Source organism: Lineus longissimus, chromosome 14 (assembly GCF_910592395.1).
Source record: "Lineus longissimus chromosome 14, tnLinLong1.2, whole genome shotgun sequence".
NCBI lineage: Eukaryota > Metazoa > Nemertea > Pilidiophora > Heteronemertea > Lineidae > Lineus > Lineus longissimus.
Genome location: NC_088321.1, coordinates 10230476 through 10251133, shown reverse-complemented (window position 1 = coordinate 10251133; position 20658 = coordinate 10230476). Strand labels below are relative to the sequence as shown.

The window sequence follows — 20658 nt, the reverse complement described above, 5'->3', positions numbered from 1 at the left end:
CGGCATGAGACCGGCGCGATCTCGCGGGATCGGTCAGGGCGCCGCCTGGCGGCCGAGCTGTTAACTCAGTTCTCCCTTTAGAAAATTAAAGGGATACTCTTGTGTTTGAGCCCAAATGGAGTAACATGCAAAAGTGTTCCATAGGTAAGTTTGAATGACACAAAATGCATAATTAAAACGTCTGCCAACATTTTCCGGGTTACAGTACAGCTGCACAACTACCAGAGGATGAAACGACAACTACAGTGGAAACAAGGTGTTGAGGTCAACTGCACCACAAAGGCACTTGGACAGAAAGATTTAAGAAACTGGTCATTTTTTTCTTTGTACATCAGTTTATTTAAGAAATACATTGCATTTGCCCATTATCCCATACTTTTACCTCAAATGTTTGGTCTTAAAACGAGTTGATTAAATTTTTTAGTGATTTTAAACAGACCCAAAACACTTGTTTTGGTCCAAAAAATCAAGATGGCTTATGGAATTTACCTTTTGAATAAGAAATTTTGGAAAAGTGCTAATGGTATCTCGTTTTGCAACCACTCTCCTTATTTCTGCCAAGGCAGTTGAAAGGATTTCCCAGGACAAGTCATCTGGCCCAATCAGCAGAACCTCATATCGAATAAGGTGTCCAACTCTTCCAGACCGAGTAATAAGAGAAAATTGTTCGACCATATTGCTCCGACAGTTGCTGTATTGTAGTCCAGTTAAGAAAAGGATGAACCTCGAAAAATGGGTACAGATATCTGGACCAAGTTAATTTAGAGAAGGCTGTCTGATCCTGCAGCATACTGCTCTGCCTGTTGCTGGATGATCCTGATTTGGACTTTCACATCCAAGCAAATCTTTCGTTCTTGATGTATACTGCGACACAGTTCCATATTTTGGACCTAAAAAAAAAAGGTATCAAAAGCAACACAACTTGTGTCATACAGCCCTCTGACCGATTGTTAACTCATTCACTGCTCAAGGTGATTTCATAATTTAACCCTAAATTGCCAGCTTTCAGACGTTTTCCAAAATCTGTAAAATGTTAGCAATTTAGCACTAAGATATGCAGATCTACGATCTACGGGCCAGATAGACAGTGTGTCGTTGGTCCCGATGTTAGTTGCAGGAACTAAATCCAAATGGCCTTGGTCAGTTACTGTAAACCCCTTTATTTTTTGGTGGTGGTATATAATGTTCATGAAAACATCATTTTGCGACCATTCATTTCCAGAAATTGGGGGATTTTCTGATAGCAAAATCATTAAGATAAACTTGTTTGCCCTCCTGTCTCTCTTCCTGGAAACTCATGAAATTAAGTGGCTTGCAAAACTAATTGGCCTGCAAAAATGAAGGGGTTAACAATATTGGCTTGAAATGGAACGTAGGCACTCACAACATGCCCCCTCTAGCATTTAGGGGTTATCTCCATCGCAGAAATTCGCTTCGCCAATAGCAACAAAAACGAATATCGTTTCAAGTGAAAACAAAAATTATTTCGATAGATGTAGTGAACTTACAACGATTGAAAACGAATATCGTTTGTTGGCAATGAAAAATATTACATTGTACATTGTTGTTAACGGGCCGTGTCACCAATAATGACACAATGTCGGGTGTACGGAGTGGAAGTTTATTTAATTCAGAACACAGGTATATTTTGGCCAACCTACTTGAGTAGCAGCAGTTAACAACACAGAAGATAATATCCAAAGCTCCCAACAACATTTAACCTTCCAGATATCAAGATATTTCAAAATCTAAAGCGCAAATTTAGTGCTAGAAAACTTGCAAACTCAACCTGCCAACTTCCCAACAATGGTGGCCTCCGCAAAAAACTTCTGCATCCTCGCATCCAGTTCAATCTACACCTCTCCCTATGCTTTTACCACACTATCATTTGTTTTGACCTGGCATTGGGGTCGACAACCTGCATTCTATTATCTTTAGAATCAGACGGATTCGGCGAGATCCAATTTCGACACATCAAAAGACCCGCCGCTATATAACGATGTAAGACTATTTATCCATTTCAAAACTTTCTCTGATCCCGGCTTTGATATTCAGACTTGACGCTGAAACGTCATGGAAAGCGATTTAGCTGTCTGCTGCTTTGACCAATCAGCTTTCGCTGGTGGTCACAACATCAGTAGACACCTGTCAATTAATGAAAGGCCGCTTGCAATCGCCTGATTTTCAACTTCCATGCTTTGACGGCAAAAAAACGGGAAGAAATTAACCATACACGTTTCTGTTCAAAGCTAAAAACAGTCATCTGAGATAAAATAATTTTTTAGTAGGCCTACTAAATAGTATAATAAGCGAGCCGCAAGCCACAAAGACTGCAACAAGGTGGGCGCGTACTCTACGAACAGAGACTGGACAGCCGATGGCCATGCAAGGAACCAATTATTATGCAAATCACCACCTGTTTCCTATCTTTATAATTGATTATGATGCTTTACGCTGCACATTTTTTGGGTGGTTTGTCTTTGAGTGATGTGCGCCAGTGCGTATGATGGAAGGCATCATAGTAAATGTGGTGCAGTTTCTGTGTGTGAAGTTAGTCTTCAGAGTTCACTCAAATGTACGCAAGCAGTGATATGAGTTTGTTTTGTGTCCCCGTATTTTGTTTGGACAGCAGCGTGGCCAGGACTATCAGGTTGTGGTTAGACTAGAGGATTATTTTCGATCCTTTTGGATGGGCTGTTTTGGAAAGATACTGGCAGGGGATTACATAGGGGTTTATCTTCTTAAAACGGTAGGATTAGGGCCTAGTGTAGGAGAATTAAAATAATCAGCCAACCGTAATTTTCATCTGTTTTTTTCCGTGAACATCACATCATTCTGTTGCGCTACGAAATGATATATTGTAAGTTTTGGATGTGTTGCGTCACTGAATTCGCTGCCAAATTTTTTTTGAACGGTAGCGATTTTGCAAAAATTTTGTAGCTCTGAATATGCGCAACGAAATCTCGTTTCAAGTTCAGCGCTAAAAGCGAAACAATGCTGTAGCAAATTTATTGACGAGAAACGAAAATCCATTACTTAAAAAAGTGTCAACAATGATTTTTATTGCTATTCACTAGAAAATCGTTTTTGATCATGAATCGAATTGCGAATTTCTGCGAATAATTTGGAGATGATCCCTTACCTTTTCATGTTAAAATTATTTCTAGTTTGCACATCATATTTGCTCACCTCGAGTTTAGCATTCTCCTTCATCAACTGCTGCAGAATCTCTTGCAGTTCATCTTCATCACCACTCTCGTAGCTGCTGTCAGAATCAGACCAATCATCTGCATCGAATGAGTCGCCGCGGATGGAGCGTACCTCCTCTATCTCCATCTGAAGACGTTCGATCTCATCTCTTTCAGCTGTGATCTTTTTCTTCAGTTCATCACCTGAAGCGAGTCAGACACGATGTCAATTTCCTTTTTTCTTCTTGGTTTTACATTTCATCCAAGAGACACATAAATGTGAGGTTAGGTGCCCTGCTCAAGAGCACAGACCAAAACCTTCTGAAAGTCGAACCAATGACCTCCAGATCATGAGTCCAGCTCTCTAACTACTATGCCAATGACCTTGTCCAATTTAGTCATGGCCAGAACATGACTTTTAAAGTTCTAAACTTGATTTTGATTCCATATCATTTTTGAATGTGAAATCCAAGATGGCCTCCTGGTGGCCATATTGAATTTTGAGCATGACCAAAATCGATAGGGAACCTCTTCCTATCCACCCGATTGCACAAAAAAAATAAGAAATCAATCGGGCAACCTGTTCTTGAGTTATAGTCCGGAATGGAAAATCCAAGATGGCCTCCTGGCCGCCATATTGAATTTTGGAGCAAGACCAAAATCAATAGGGACCCTTGCCCCATCCACCCCAATTCACTATAGAAATTACAGATCAATCTGGCCACCGGTTCTTGAGTTATAGTCTGGAATAGGGTGCGGCAGCGGACACCGTAACCAGCCGAGTACATAATGCCCCAGCGGGGGGCATAATAAAAGAAGGAACAAGAACATGTCTGCTCTTGACTAGGACCGTGAACATTGTCGTCATAGCAGGATCTGCTAGCTACAGTGTTTGTTAGAGAGCTGGCGTTACTCTGTTCCGGACATGACGTCTTTGTGGGATGCGACATGGTTGTGACGTCACTAGGGTGCGACTTGTTGTCCCACCAAAATGTGGTTGTTGGGAGGTGCTGCACGTGGTCACTGGTTGCTGACCTGCACCCACAAAAGAAAATACACGTTTTGGCGTCTCATTGAGCCTCGTCAGATATCAGGAAAGTGATGTATGTGACACGGGGTCAAAGGTCTGGACAGTGGCAAATGAGGCTACTGCGACTAGCTGTCCTCCAGTGGAGACAGACAATCTAAGCAACAAATGGTGTATAACTTGAGACCAAGCCCTGGTGGGGGTGTCGTACTTACCCTGAGTGGGTGGATGAACGGTTTGCTCCACAAATACATTGTTTTGTTTTGGAAATAAGAAGCGTGACAAAATATGTCACACAGGACCCCCAGTGGGGTGAGTTAGCAGTGACAGATAAAGTGAGCTGTCCACTCAGGTACAGCCTGATCTAGTCTGGAGAGTGATATGGTTTATAAAGAATATAAAAGGACGAGTTTAGGTATTGCCGGCCAAGTGACTAACTAGTCCCACAGATGTCCCACATATTGTAGTCCACATGTAAAACTTGAAAGACGGTATATTAAATTGTTCAAACAAAAAGAAACTACTGTGAACGACTTTGCGAGTACTTCAGAAACATCACAAAAACAATAAAGATGACACTGTGGGTAGACACCTCAACGCCCCAGGACACAAGGGTTTGGATGGCGTCTTAGTGCATGTGCTGGCGTTCATGCGTCTTCCACTGAACTCTCAGGAAGCCCTGCAAAAGACATTCATCATAGAACCTAACTGGCTCCATCACTCATGCACACCAGCTCCTTTTGGTCTAAATTCAATAAGTCACCCGGCCGCCGATACCTAACCTTGTCCTTATATATTTTTGTAGTCATCACCAAAATTTGGCCAACTCAAGCAAACAAAAGGACTCAACATTAGGATAAAGAAATGCCACACAACAAAACAAGATTTGGATTAAAATGGGCAATAACGAAGGTCTCCTTACCAACAGCAACATACTCCTCCTCCTCAAGCAAGAGTGTTTGATATTCGAGTTGTATCTGCTGCATCTCCTCGTCTGGCTCGTCCGTGTTGGAGCCACGGTCACCTGAAATCAACATATCTAAAGGTTAACATCAACAGAAATCAACATATACCCATGGATGGACGCATGACAGACCACCATTAACCCTTTCAGGACGAGTCTCGCAAAAAAAAATTAACTGCTCGGAGGGAATTCCCGACATCCTGGGAATGCCTTTTCTATTCATGTCAAATTCATAGCAATTCTTGCAAAGCCGATATTCTGCTTTCAAAAACTTTCGATTTTGGACAAAAAAACTTGAAAAATATCCAGTCCAGAGCGGAGGTTTGGGAAAAAAAATTCAGTCCTGAATGGGTTAACCATCCCGAGCACAGCATAAACCCTATCGGTCTATGACCAAGATGGCTACAAATGATGTAAAATACGCGGCAGATTTTAGAAATATGAGCTGCATATTAAAACGATCTCTAGGTAGATGAAATGTTGAAGTCGGGAAAGAAATTGTCTGCAGCATACTTTAGCAAAGTTCTAGTTCAAGTGATCAGATGGATTTCGAAATAAATGTGTACCAAATGGGGATTTCAGTTGGCCAGAGAGGTTTTCATTCCTTTCCCTCTCCCTTTTAACATATTGGTCAAATAGGCCAATAATAATAACAACGACAAAGCTTGAAAATGGGGCAAATGGAATGCGGCCGCCAATCACTGCCATAGAATGAACAATCGGAATTCCTCAGCATGTATCTAACCCCATGCATTCAATGTACTTACTTTTTCTGGATGAAGTAACCATTCAGGGAATCCCCAATATGCAAAGCGGCACATGACAGAACCATTGAGAATGCCAGCTAACTTAGCGTTGGCCTTGAGGCGGCAACGGTCCAAACTTGGCGGCACGATAAGAGAACGGTGGTTAGGCGACAGCCAATTTGCCATAAGCAGATAGCAGAACTTTGAACCCGGCCCTGGACAAAACTGACACGGTGTCAAAATTTTATCTAATCACAGTTACAGCACCCAAAGAAATTCAAAGAGGAGGACACTGTGATTGCAAACAAGACATTTTGCTCTGTCTTCATGACCTTGTTAACATACCATTTTCTTCTGCTTCCACCTCCTCTTCGCCATCAGGTGAATCCTTAGACAAACTGCCGGACGCATTCTCCTCGTCGATACGGCCCTGATGCTTCAGCTTGCGAGGGCCCGTCTTATGGAGGATCTCTGGTTTCAGAGGCGACTGTAGCCCGAACCCTGGGCGGTGTTTATGAACTGGGAGAGTGTGCGGTGGAGTGGCAGTATCGGCACGTGGTTCCTCCTCGGGTGTCTCCTCTTTTGGTGGTTCGATGATTTTGACGCGTTTCTGTTGAACTGGCACCGGTGATGCCTCCTCCTTCTTCTCCTGCTGTTCTACTGCTTCGGCAGTTACTGCAGCAACCTGGACAAGACAAACCATACTTAAGAATGTGTACAGCATTTTAAACATATAAATGAAACGGCCAAGACCATAAAAGTTATCGAAAGCAAGTCACTCATAAGAGAGATATCACACTCTTTAGGGTTCCACTTCTGGCGCCCTGTTGGCCAAGTCAAGAATCAGATCAGACCGTAATTCATTGTCAGAGGTCACCTGACCTGGGGGTACTGTGTATTAAGTTTCAAGTTCATAGCTCATGGGGTTAAGAAACGTGCCACTGTTTCTGAAACAGGATACAGACGACGACAGACACAGCGGTGTTATATGGTCTCCCCTATAGCAAGAGTAAGGGCAAAATCCTAGACTCGGCAGTAGTCAAATCGGCAGGTGTGAAGGGAGAAATAGTTTGTTTGGGCAACAAGCTCTCTCTGATGGTAAGAGCTGGTCATGAATATGAGTGAGGTTGGATGTATCAGACTATGAACAACACCCAAATTCAACTTAAACCTGGTTGACCTCCCCAAAAGTTTAACTCACCTCCTCATCCACATCATCTTCATCCTCATCATCCTCAATGTCTCGCTCAATTGAAATCTCAGCCTGCCTCATCTCCCCCTCAATAGCCTCAGTTGCTTCACCCTCCTCTGCCCCAGCATCTGCCAGTACATCTCCTGCAGCTGTTACAACATCTTCCGGTCTGCTCACATCCCGCATTTCAGAACTTTCTACAGCTCCATCATCACCTCTTTCACCACCGTCTCCATCATCACCTCCGTCTCTTTCATCACCACCGTCTCTTTCTACTGCCTCGTCATCTTCTTCAACTTTTGCATTTTCCCCCTCAACTTGATCATGCCCCACCCCCTCCCCCTCCTCCCCAACTGCCTTCTGTTCATCAGCAACCTGCAAAATATGAAAGAAAGAACAACATTAAGGGTAAGACCCAGACCACAATTGCTATCTTCAGGGAACAACCAAATGAAGAAACCTTTCAAACAAGTTTAAAGGCTTTCTCCATTCATCAAAAGTTTCAAAAATTGAACTTTGAATTTGATAATTTTCAATTCAGTTATAATATACATACCGAGTGTATATTTTTACAATGCCATTGTGTAGACTGATATAAATAATACTAAAAATGCTGAGTTTAAGAGAATTTATAATAACATCAGCATTAAAAATATTTATTTCCTGGGCACAAGAAAAATGATGCAATGAACATGAACGGCTTAGGCCATCAGCTGACGGGTCAAATATACATTCCAGAGTATTACGCAAAAAGCGTAAATTCCAGCAGATAGAAGTTTAAAATAAAGTTGAAGAGGTCTGTATTATATTGAGGTTTTGTTGTAAAATAGATCAGTTTCGTTTTATGTCACCAGTTGGCTGTGTTGGGCAAAAGTGTAAGTTGGCACATTATCAGCCGTGTTTGAATTTCGTGGTTCGAGGCAATACCTCCGCATCCCTAGCATCCCTCTGCATCCTCATTCTTAATTCATCACGGCTTCAGACTTAACAAAATTTCCATTTCCTGTGGAAATGTCATTTTATTAGTTCATACCTACCCAGGTCAGACTTTTGCATGTGTACTCCATTCGGACACACCCGAGGAAGAAATAATCTATTTATAATAGAAATCTCTTAGCTAGTTCGCTTAGCTACACCTAGGAGGCACCCCTATACAGCCTCTGCCTCGTGTGAGCCGCCATAATCAGTACTTATTACTCGAGCGCAAGAGTAAGTCCCGTTGCTGTGGGGACAGGCAGGGCGGGTAGTCTGACCTGGGTAGGTATGAACTAATAAAATGCCCATTTCCTTACAAGAAATGGAAATTTTATGTCGTTCATACTCTACCCAGGTCAGACTTTTGCATCGAATACCAACAACCAAAGGAAGGAGGGTAAACGGTGACTTACCATGTAGTAAAGTGAACTGTCTCCAAGCTGCGCAGCAGAACCCAACGGGTGAGACCAGGGGACCCAGAGAAAGAATGCTTGGGGAAAACCCGGGCTAGAGGTCAACAGGCCCTTTCAGAACAAAGGGAAGCATAACTGGGAAAACCCATCCCCTCCTAGACAGGGACAAAACCACCTCAACACGGTATAAGCTCAGCACATATCGTCAAGAGACACAATGTGGAAAAAAAAATTTATTATTTATTATTTTTTTTTTTTACAAGGAGAGCACGCCCCAGAATAACATGGAGCGGCCTCACTGACTAACTCCCAAAAGTCCTAGGCGGCTGAACCCTAGGACAGCTGGACGGGGCGAACGCGCAGGCCCGAAGACCCGGCGACAGTCTATAGAACAACCCCCCCCCCCCGCTTAAAAAGGAGGGAGGACAAGACAGCCAGCAGGAGAGAAAATCGACGAGTGGTCTAGGCAGGGAAACACCTAGACCACGTGCTGAGCAGCGACAACTGGACCAAGAGACAGCATACCGTCTGTTAACCTGGAACAATCGCGCATATAATACTGGGAGAATGTAGAGTGAGAACTCCACGTAGCCGCATCTAAAACCTCATTCAGCGCCACTCCCTTATACTCGGCCCACGAAGTAGAAATGGCCCGAATCTCGTGGGCCGTAATGGCGCCAAGGCGACGAAGCTCTGGAGAACCGAGTGTCATAGAATAAGCCATCCGGATGGTGGCCACTAACCATCTGGCGACCGTGGCTGCAGCTATCTCCCTAGTAAACTCCTCTCTATAAGACAAAAAGAGGCGCTTCCTGCCTAGGCGAACAGCAGGCTCCTTAGTCTCAGTAGAATAGAACTTCAATGCCCGAACAGGACAGAGAGTTCTGTCCGGGAGGTCTCTAGAGACCGTAGCGGATAACGAGGGGATAAAAACCGGGCGCCTGGAGGTGTGCGGCGCCTGGTTTTTAGCCAGAAAGCCTAGGACAAATTCTAGGACCGCGCCCCTCTCAGTGAAAGCCAATTTATCAAAGGCTAAAGCATGGAGCTCAGACCGCCGCTGTGCCGTGGCCAAAGCCACCAGGAAAACGGTCTTAAAGGTCAGATGTTTAAAATCTGCCTGATGCATGGGTTCAAATGGAAATTTCATGAGAGCCCTTAAGAACACCGAGAGGTCCCACTTGGGAGAGAGCTGAATGGAGCGAGGACGCTCCAAAGACATATTGCGAAGCAACGATGAAACAGCGTCATCCCAAGACGGTTGCCATGATTCAGTCAGCTTTAAGGTGACCGAAACGGCGGAGCGATAACCTTTCACTCCCTGAACCGAAAACTTCCGGACCGAGAATAGAAAATTCAAAAAGTCGAGGAAGTTGGGAAGAGAGGGAGCGACCGGAGAAACTCCGTGCTCCCGACACCAGTCTCGAAAGACAGCCCACTTGCTATCGTATGAATCAAGGGTAGACTGTCTCTGAGGTTGGGCGACTTTACGGATAACGTCTTCCGAAAAGCCTCTCTCTCGGAGGAAATACCCGACAGCCTCCAGGCGTGAAGCCTGTAAAAAGAAGGGTCTTGATGATAGACCCGGCCGATCGGGTGATAAAGCAGACGGTCCCACGCCGGCAGGCGGCGGGGGTGATCCGTCAGCAGCTCCAGCAGAACCGGGAACCAGGCCTGGTTCGGCCAGCACGGTGCTATCAGACAAAGTCTGACCCGTGAACTGGCCACCTTGTTGAGTACCGGTAGCAACAGAGGGGTTGGCGGGTATGCATAAGCATTGAGGCCGTCCCAGGAGGCCGACAGGCTGTCCACTCCCAAGGCCTCCCCGTCCGGGAGGGGTGAGTAGTACAGGGGGAACCTCTTGTTCAACAGAGTCGCAAACAAGTCCACGACCGGAGCATCCCACAGGGCCCCCAGACGAGAGACCACCTCGCGATGGAGGGTCCACTCTGTCTGGACCAGACGGTCCGACCTGGAAAGGGCATCGGCCAAGATATTTCTCTTGCCGGGGATGTGACGGGGGAGGAGCTGGATATCCAAGCGGCGACAAAGCTGCAGGAGCTCCCAAGTGAGACGGCACAATGTGTCGGATCTCGTCCCCCCCTGTCTCCGAATATAAGCGACCACCGTCGAATTGTCGGAGAAAAGAGAAACCCTGTGACCCCTCAGATGAGACGTGAAGGCCCTCACGGCCAGGATGACAGCCTGCATCTCGAGGATATTGATCGAGAGACGCGCATCCTCCTCTGACCACGTGCCCTTGGTGGTCAGATCCCCTTCGTTCAAATGGGCGCCCCAACCATAAAGGGAGGCGTCCGTGAATAGGGACATCTGGGGCGACGGAGGGCTTAGCTGCACTCCGCGGAGAAGCTCCGTCTCCGAACCCCAGAAACTCCACACCTCCCCCAGGAGAGACCCCGGGATAAATATACGCTGGTCGAGGGAGTCCGTGAATGGACGCCAACTCGACAGCAGGAGGAGCTGGAGTGGGCGCATATACAGGCGGCCGAAAGGAACCTGGTCCGCTGCCGAATTGAGCAGCCCCAGCAGCGACAGAAACTGTCGGGCTGTGGCGCTGTCCTGACGGCGAAAAATCCCGACCAAGGACCGAATCTTGCGAATTCGGTCCGGAGGGGGGGGACATCAGGCCCTCTCGTGTGCGAAATCGCACCCCCACGAAGACATAATCCTGAGCTGCGTCCAGCTCGGATTTGTCCCAATTTATCAACCACCCTGCCTGTCCGGTTGTGACGAGCAGAAACTTTGCCTGCTTTCCCAGACGGCGATGAGCCTGGTGCCGTAGCAGCCAGTCGTCGAGATAGCAATGGAGCTTTAAGCCCATGGCGTGAAAAGGCGCGGCAAACGCCTTGACGACTGTTGTGAAAATCAGCGGAGCAGAAGCCAGGCCGAAAGGAAGGGCCTGAAACTGATAAACCTTTCCTTCGAAGAAAAACGAAGGAAGGGCTGAAACTCTGGATGGACCGGGACGTGTAAATACGCGTCCTGAAGGTCCAGAGAGATAGCCCAATCGTTGGGCTGCACCGCGACCGCTACTGACCTGGTTGTCTCCATCTTGAAGCTGGGGACCCGGAGGAACCGATTCAAGGTGGACAGGTCGATGACCAGTCTCCACTTCCCCGACTTCTTGGGGACCAAGAAGACGTGGCTGTAAAAGCCCGGGGAGGAATGGTTGTCCACCAGCCTCACTGCCTGCTTCTTGAGAAGAGACAGGACCTCCGATCGAAGGGCAAGCGCCCTGACGGGGTCTACTGGCGGGGACACCGGGGTGGGGGTCGACGTCATAGGGGGGGGACGGGAAAAGTCCAATCGGACACCGTGTCGGAGCATATCCGGCACGGGGGAGTCTTTTTGACACCACCGGTCCCAAAAGTCTGCGAAGTGTCGCAGTCTGCCACCCACGACGCCAACTGTGGGGGCGCCACCTGGAGGCGCAGGAGGAAGGACTAAAGAGTCACTTGCGCTTGCCCCCGCGACCCTTCTCTTGGAAGGGACGCTTGGGCTGCCCGCTGCCCCCGCCCCTGCCTGAGGAGCGGTGACGCTTATTGGAGCGGCGAGAGGGAGCCGCAGCTTCTGCCTGCCCTTGGGGACGAAAGGAGGAGGAGCCACGCGAGGACGAAGGCCCACGAGGAGCCGACGAACCTCGGGGGCGTCGAGACCCCACCTGTTGTCCCCTGCCCGCGGCCTGTGAATAGGAACGCGGACGGGGGCGGCCTGGGGAGTCGAGACTGACTCCATCATGCGATCAGACTGTGCCTGAGCACCCATGGTGTCAGGCAGGGAGTCATGAAACAAGAAAGGGCCGCTCAATGGAGCGGTCCTTAATGCCCCCCCGCAGAAACTGTGACCTGACCGTGCTCAACCCCCCGATGAGCAGGTCGCGGCGTTTTAGCACGCCGTTAGCCGCCTGCTTAGCAGTCAGATCACTGGCATGCTGCAGGGACTGCTGGAGGGACATCGCGAGAATACGCTGTTCCTCCGAGGCATCCGCGGCTAGAGACCTGGTAAGGGCACACAGAGTCAGGTCGGCGTAGGATAACACCGCCTGGGTCTCCTTAGCCAGGGCCTCGTCATTCTTCGCATCCTTTAAGGCCGAAGAAGAGAGGACTTTAGGGGGTACCAAACCCGAAAGTTGGATGTCGTCCTTGAGGGGCGACAGTGAAACCAGGTCGGTTCCCGACGGTGAGACCTGATAATAATCGGATCTATAGGACAGGCTTGGAGGGGAAGCGGTCGTGAATCACTTCCCAGCCTGAGTCCAGGCACCCGGTCCCGTAGACGGGAGCGTCGAGACCAGGGCGGGCTGGTGACCCCCGCAAGAAGGTGCTGTATCCCTGAGAGCCGTATCCAACCATGTGGAGGCTCTAATCAGGGCCGGAGACGCGGGCAATTCTTGGAAAGCCCGGTCAGGGACCGCATCCGACTCCTGCTTGGAGGCGTCGCCGAACAAGTCGAACGGCACCTTACCGAGGGCGGGGTTGACCGTCGGGAGAGGACATGTGTCTTGCGGCACAAATTGCCGAACAAGAGCGCGCAAGTCGCGCATACCCGCGACAATGGCGGAGTCCTCACCCCCAGAGGGGGGGTCAGCCTGAGAGGCCGAAAAAGACTGTGAGTCGCTAAACTCACAGTCCATTGGCTGATGACTCAAATCAAAAGCCACCGGCCTCTTGGCCGGGCAAGCCGAGGACTTGTCATGGAGGTTGGAAGCCTCCATGCGGTCCGTCAGGCTCCTAAGCAACTGCCGTTGATCCTCCGTGAGAGAGGAAGCAAGAGGCAGAGGCTCAGAGCTCAAATCGGACTCCCGTGGGGCAGACACGGGAGGGGGGGGAGGGGGGCATGCCTGACCGGCAGCCACACCCGTCAACCCCGACATACCCGACAGAGCAGGGTGGGGTCGGACCGGGGAAATAGTCGGTCTGACGGCACCCATAACGGGGGGGGGGGGGCACCAAGGCCCATGCCCGTGAATAGTGGTCGATCACCGACCCCCTGCCCACACCGGGCAGGACACCTCCGGGTGCGGTGAACGACGGCAAAGACGGGAAGGTGAAAACCGGTCTTGCCCCGCCAGGGGGCGTCCGCAGAGACGACCGACTCACAGAGTGAGGGTCGGACGGACGAGCCCGCCCCAAAGCGAAGGGGTGGCGGATCCCCGGAGTGGCCGTGGACTCAACCGTGGCGCTGGCAGAGCCAGCTGCCGCCGGCAAGGGCAGCGGCCGCAACCCCGTCGCAAACCCCGGAGGGGGACGGGGAGCACACCTGAAATAACAGGCGGCTCACCGGGGGCGACGCTGCTCACCAACCCATGACAGGAGGGGGCGTCGGCGGGGGGATCGGGACGTAAAATGTCCAGAATCCCACCCCTGGAAAGGGGGCAGGGCTAACCTTGGGGAGTGTCCCTGAATCAGGGTCACCAACACTCAAACCCAAGGCCTCCCCAGGGGGCACACCCCCAAAAGAGGGGTGCCTGGCCTGGGGGGAGGGGTCGGGAGGGGTCGAAACCCCCCAGAGCCCCGTGGACCTCGCCGCTTAGCGGGGGTCCGTGAGGAGGGCGAGGGAGAGGGAGTCAAAGACCCCCTTCCCTTTGAGGGCCGTGCTCCTCTCCTCACCTTCTTCATCTTCTTGCCGGCGGTGCCGGGAGAAGAGGAAGGCATCCCGGGGGCGAAAGGGTCCGGCCCAATGGGGGCGGAACTACCCGTGTCGGGAAGAACCGGGCCGGGGACTATGAATCCCCGATACACCCGTAAACGGACCTCGGAAACCCGCCCTGAAGGGCAGGAGGTCCAAAACAAAGGGTGGAACACCCAAAGAAGAAAGAAAGGACGGTAATAACGATGTCAGAGAGATTTCTATTATAAATAGACTATTTCTTCCTCGGGTGTGTCCGAATGGAGTACACATGCAAAAGTCTGACCTGGGTAGAGTATGAACGACATAAAATGGCTGTTGTCTACATGCATCTTCAGGCACGCAGAACATAACTGCGCAACTGTGACGTTGCTAGGGATGCGGAGGTATTGCCTCAAACCTCGAAATTCAAACACGGCTGGCAATGTGCCAACTTACACTTTTGCCCAACACAGCCAACTGGTGACATAAATGGAAACTGATCTATTTTACATCAAAACCTCAATATAATGCAGACCTCTTCAACTTTATTTTAAACTTCTATCTGCTGGAATTTACACTTTTTGCCCCCTGGTGAGCTGAATTTCAGTCGAATCGCGCTGAATTTTGTGTCCGCAGCATATCTTGGGCTGTTGTTCCTGACGGCCTGATTTGAAGTGCCAAGGTCTTACGGTTACAAAATGCCCAATGAATGGAACGGATGAATGAATGGAAGTATGGATGGAAGGACGGACACCATTCGAATAGCTATTTGACGAAATCCACTGACCTTGTCAGCTGAGCTAAAAATAATTGGTCCAATACATGTCCATCATCCATCAATATATGATACAAGGATATGACAGGCAAACTTTTCTAGGCAGAGTGGAGTAAGTCTGTCAGGCAAGTCTAGTTCTTGATTATAAAATGTGATATCACTCACATGCAAATACGTGACCCACCATGGCAAAATGAGTCGCATGTCGCACAGAAGATGAGCCTAAAATGACACCAGAACATAACAGAAGAAATTGATATGCTCAGATTTCACAAAAGGCAGACAATAGTGAAATGAACAACCAGTCCGTCTCAACTTGTCAAGCTCAGAGCGACATGCGACTCATTTTATCATAGCAGGTCACATATGAGATAAGAATAAATTAGGTTTTTACTGGTATGAACCACTCAGATACAGGAAAGGCCACAAAGCAGTATACTTGAAGTAACAACTACATGTATCATCATGACAGATGCTCACTTTGATTGGAAATTATTTCATAATTAGACCTTGCGACTAAAAAGTGTTAGTAGTGAAAAGCCATTCTTCTAGAGCAAACATTTACTGGCACATACCGTACTGTACCTAAAACACTCATGATTCTTCAAATGTAACTATAAGGCCACACCAATTTAATACCTTGGAAAATGAATTATTTTCTCTTAATAATGATTAAACAACCATCAACCAGCACCAAAAGTCACCTGCTGACATAGATGAAAACTAAATATTGAAAACCCTTCCTTGCTTAATAGGTTTCACTACTCACATTGGTGATCACAATAGCAGTAGCTCTAAATCATCTAAGGTGTAACCTAGCCATTATCATTAGGTCACAACTGTTATAGAGCAGATTGGTAATGTCAACCAAAGCAGTGTTTGTTGACATGGTGTTGTTCACAATGGGTTGTATATTTTGAAATCCTATGAGTTTTTGTCTTGATTTATTTCCCTTCCTCCGACTAAGAAAATCATGTCACCTAGCATCCCATCAAACTATCTTATTGAATTTGTGTGATCTTACTCTTGGTGTATGCGACATTAACACAGCAAAACCTACGATGGTCCTCATCCCAGCAAAAAACTGTGTAAATCAGGATGTGCTTTTCAAAAATGTTGCATTTTCCAAAGCCTAAAATTTAAAATCAACAGAACTCTCAAACATGTGTATTTAGAACAAAAATGTCCAAAGTCTAAATTTCAAAGAAAATCTTACATTTTCATTGCCCTGTTAGTAGCTAACTCGTCGCACATGCTACATTACTGTTAAAAAACTTACGAAGGCCCCCATCCCGGAAAATACTGTACAGCATTATAGCGGGGATGAGAACTATTATACTAAGGAAAAGACTCAGTTTCTTCACCTACAAAAGTACAGAAAATAAAGATTTAGGGGAAAAATCATATATGAAAATTAAAAATATTTGATCAAGATTCAAATGGGACCATCCTCCGATCAGGAGCTTCCCAATAAATTGTCATGTCAATATGTTTTGAAAATGTTCTTAATTTTCTAATATTAAAAATAATTACTGGAAACACGCCAAGAAATAATGTAGGAGGCAGGAGGGGGGGGGGGGGGGGGGGTTCAAACCTGAGCTATATGAATAACCCACAATTCTGTTCTCCATACACTTTCCTTGGAATTCCAGGCTCACTTTCTGCGTAAGAACGCAGGAACCGTGGAAGCACAGAGATTCATTGAGAGCCTTGGTGTAGCGCCATGCTTTTTGGGGAACTTTCTAAGGAGAGTATGGAAATTTTCCACATTGGTACCAGAAATACTCAAGTGTGCTTGCTTGTAATCATATTTTTTGCTTGTACAGAATAGTACATAAAAGTTTCGACCACAACAATATTTTGTTGGCGAGCACATATAAATTAGTTTAGTCTCCTTGTATAGTTGGCACTGTGCATGCACAAGTATACACAAATAGTAGGGTATAGAATGGTTGTGCACATATTTAGATTTGCAGCCAACTACCCTCAATACTTGAACTCTGATCAGGTGCTCTGGATTCAAATAGTTCAAGATTAAATATGAAACCACCAACCTGCTTCTCCCCACTTTCTGTATTCTTGGCGACAGTTTCCGTGGCGACAACTGGACTAGACTCTTCTTTGGCTTCAACAGGTTCCGTCTCTTCTGTTATTTCTATTCTGTCCTTAGCACCATCTGTGACCTTGACGTCCTCCACAACCTTGACCCGAGCACCACTGTCCTTGGCCTTAGCATCCCCAACATCCTTGTCCTGGATTTCTTCAGGTTTCTGGAGGTCAAAGTTCAATACAATGTCTTCATCCCCAGCAGACGGTAACCTTTGACCTTGACCCTGACGGGTGACTTTTCCGGAATCTAGAGTTTTCTTTCTCGCAAATTTTAACTGAAAAAACCCAACAAAAACTTTAGTGGCAAGTTAGATTACGGTTTAACCTTTTCATAACAACATCCTGTCTGCGATATATCCAGTCATAACAGTTGCATGCTTCAATTCTGATGACAGCTGTATTTAGTATATCTAATTTGCAGAGGAGACTTGATATCTACCTAGACTCTGCAATTTGAAATCCCTGCATGCAACAACAATAACCCCCTCCTAGCAATAAGGGGCACCGGGGGGTCAAAACTATGGACAGGATTAGCAGCCGCCCCACTCCCGAGTTCTAAGTCACTAACTGGGAAAGGTTTTTCCATAAGTTAATATTTTGTACACGTAAAACACGGATAGTGTTGCATCTACTACTACCAATTTCTCTTTTCTCATCCTAGATTCAGGGCATTTCCTTATTGTATCTAGATTTATAGGATCGCTGCGAAGCGCTTATTGCCAGTTATGTACTTTTCAATAAAGGTAAGAATCATCTTTAAAATGGACGTCAGGTGCAAATTTCGCCAAATTTTGAAAGCTGGTGCGCACACATTCATGTACATCAACTCCAACTGGAGTATTGACGCTGCTGACCGGATGAACTGAAGATTCCAATACGGTTCCCACTAGGATTCAGACTGGTACTCAGCTGCTAATCTTGCTAATCTTGTCTAATATTACCTTTCTCTTTAACTGTGTGACCACCCTCTGTACCTCCCACAGCTGCTCCTCTTTCTCAGGGTCGTGAAAACCCCGCGACATCTCATCATGGAGTTGGTTCAGGAGAGACTCTTGTTTAGTTAGCTCCTCTTCAATGGCATTAGGGCTGTCGGGGAGTTCAAGCGACCATTTGGACGTGGCAGGCTTCAGGGGCGGGACATATCTGAAGTCATAAGGAACAGATGGTCAATAACCTTCAGCAGTTGTCTAGGTAAACCCAGTACCCACGACCATTCATTAACTAGAGGCCTGGTGGCCTGAATAGCTGGCAGAATTGAATAGCAAGGAATGAGATGAATGACAAGAGAATGGAACTAGTAGTATATATGCATGTACCAGAATGTAGGTATATGATAGATACCAAGATGTGCATAGACTTGATGGAATCAAGCTTAGACAAATGGGACAAATTCATAAAGGGTGTTTAACTTAAAACAGCGTTTAACTACTGAATAGACTGATTCAGGTCCTTCATAATCTTCACAGAATATGAATAGGCCCTGAAAGTAATTAGGGAGAAGTTACACACATCTAACCCTTAAACGCCCTTTTTTGAATTTGGCCCCTGGGGTGGATGACAGTTGTGAAGGTTTGAACTGCAGTGAATGAAGTAGTTGAGGGGTTCTTTTGTCACATCCGCTCTTCAATACCTTCAGTGTAATGACAAACATGACTGCCTTTGCTTCAACTGTGTTTAAGCAGGTAAGCACAAAACTGCTCTTTCAATACCCTTAGTTTGATACCATTAACGCGACTGCCTTCCTCTATCGGTGTTTAAGTTGTTTTTTAGGTCATAAAAGTAGATCAGGGCAAACCTACTCTTCAACACTTTTATTTTGATATAAAACACGGACGACACCTTTAGCTTTAACCGTCTCCAAGTAGGTCGGTTGGTAATGAAAATAGGTTAGCACAAACCTACTGTTCATTATCTTTAGTTCGATACCAAACACAACTACTTTAGCTATAACAGTCTTAAAGAAGGGCAGAAGGTCATAAAAGTAGGTCAGTGCAAATCGCTCCTTCATTACCTTGAGTTTAGATTAGTTCTTGTGACACTGCCCTATTCCCTCCCATAAGGCTACAATGCAGTCTCTTGATTGTGACATGAGGCATGATGACTTCTCTTACATCACCCTCTTCTCTTATATCATTCAGGCTACAATGCAGTCTCTTACTTGACTGTGACATGAGGCACGATGCCATCTCTTACATCACCCTCTTCTCTTATATCAATCAGGCTACAATGCAGTCTCTTACTTGACTGTGACATGAGGCATGATGCCATCTCTTACATCACCCTCTTCTCTTATATCAATCAGGCTACAATGCGGTCTCTTACTTGACTGTGACATGAGGCATGATGCCATCTCTTACATCACCTCCTTCTCTTATATCATTCAGGCTCAATGCCATCTCTTACATCACCCTCTTCTCTTATATCAATCAGGCTACAATGCGGTCTCTTACTTGATTGTGACATGAGGCATGATGCCATCTCTTACATCACCCTCTTCTCTTATATCAATCAGGCTACAATGCAGGCTCTTGATTGTGACGTCAGATTTTGATGCCACCTCTTACATCATCCTCTTCTCTCATATCAATGGGCCATATGAATAAAAACTAGAATATGCTTTCTCCACCGCTATTGAAGCATTTGCTTGTACTCGTATGAATAAAACTGTAGCAAATGCTTGGAAATTTAAGTCTTTGCTACAAGTCAAAGCAAGCGCTTTTTAGCCTTTAGAGTTTGCTTTGAAAGGGTGGAAATGCCTGACTTTCTAATGGTACAATTTTTGACTTGATTCCTAAAATCACTAATGAATTTAATAGTACTTCATTTACTTACCTTTTGATACAGTTACTGGCGAACAGCTCCAGGCAGTAGGTGAAGAGCACATTGAGCACACGATGACTTATCTGCATTGTTGGGGACAACACGATTGATACGTTTTGTAACGACATCTTGTTCTCCTTTGCCTGAAATTAAAAATTTGTATTAACATCTGATTTTGATCGCACTTCCCAGATCCGCGAGTACCCCAAAATCGATAGGGCACCTCTCCCACGCCACCCCATCATACCACAGAAAATTAAAACCCACAGGGTGACTTGTTCATCAGTTATAGTAAGGAATGTGAAATCAATGGTGGGTTTCCTGCAACCATACTACTACTAGACATCTCATCGGGCTGAAAATCAGACGGCACTTTACCTAGTAATTGCATTGATCGACCACATGAATGCACAGATGAGGGTAAACTGATATCTCCAGCAAACTCCTTCGGTGGGAAAAAAGCATTTTAGGAAAAGTCTGGAAATTGCTCCCAATCTCATCAACTCACCCTTGCTATGATATGTGACATGTGGACAATCATCCATGAGAGGAGAAGCTGATTGGGTATGGGCAGTTCCTTCACCAGTTTACTGAACTCATCCACCTTCCGCCGAGGGTCTTTGATCGCTGAAATAGAAAAGGGAATGTATAAACGCCCTGCTAATGAGCAACTAGTGATCATGCCCACCGCTGATGACAAGATGTGACATGCACGTCATTCGCAGTGAAAAGATTAAAACGCAATAATAAAAATACTTTTAAAACAGGTGCGGAGAACAAATGATGCCTACTGTTAACCACAAAATCTTCGTAGGCATTTT

General features: G+C 46.5%; 1 protein-coding gene across 1 annotated transcript in view; it reads right to left on the bottom strand.

Annotated features, from left to right (window-relative positions):
- Positions 1-321: 321 nt before the first annotated feature.
- Positions 322-20658, bottom strand: part of LOC135498871 (ralA-binding protein 1-like) — a 39214-nt gene continuing 18877 nt past the window's right edge. The window contains exons 6-14 of the mRNA XM_064789370.1: positions 20346-20464; positions 19850-19980; positions 17959-18160; positions 16963-17292; positions 7127-7492; positions 6271-6610; positions 5138-5239; positions 3190-3392; positions 322-890 (exon numbers count right to left, since the gene is read on the bottom strand). Coding sequence (XP_064645440.1) covers positions 762-890; positions 3190-3392; positions 5138-5239; positions 6271-6610; positions 7127-7492; positions 16963-17292; positions 17959-18160; positions 19850-19980; positions 20346-20464 — 1922 coding nt within the window. The 3' untranslated portion in view covers positions 322-761. The remainder of the gene's footprint in view (positions 891-3189; positions 3393-5137; positions 5240-6270; positions 6611-7126; positions 7493-16962; positions 17293-17958; positions 18161-19849; positions 19981-20345; positions 20465-20658) is intronic.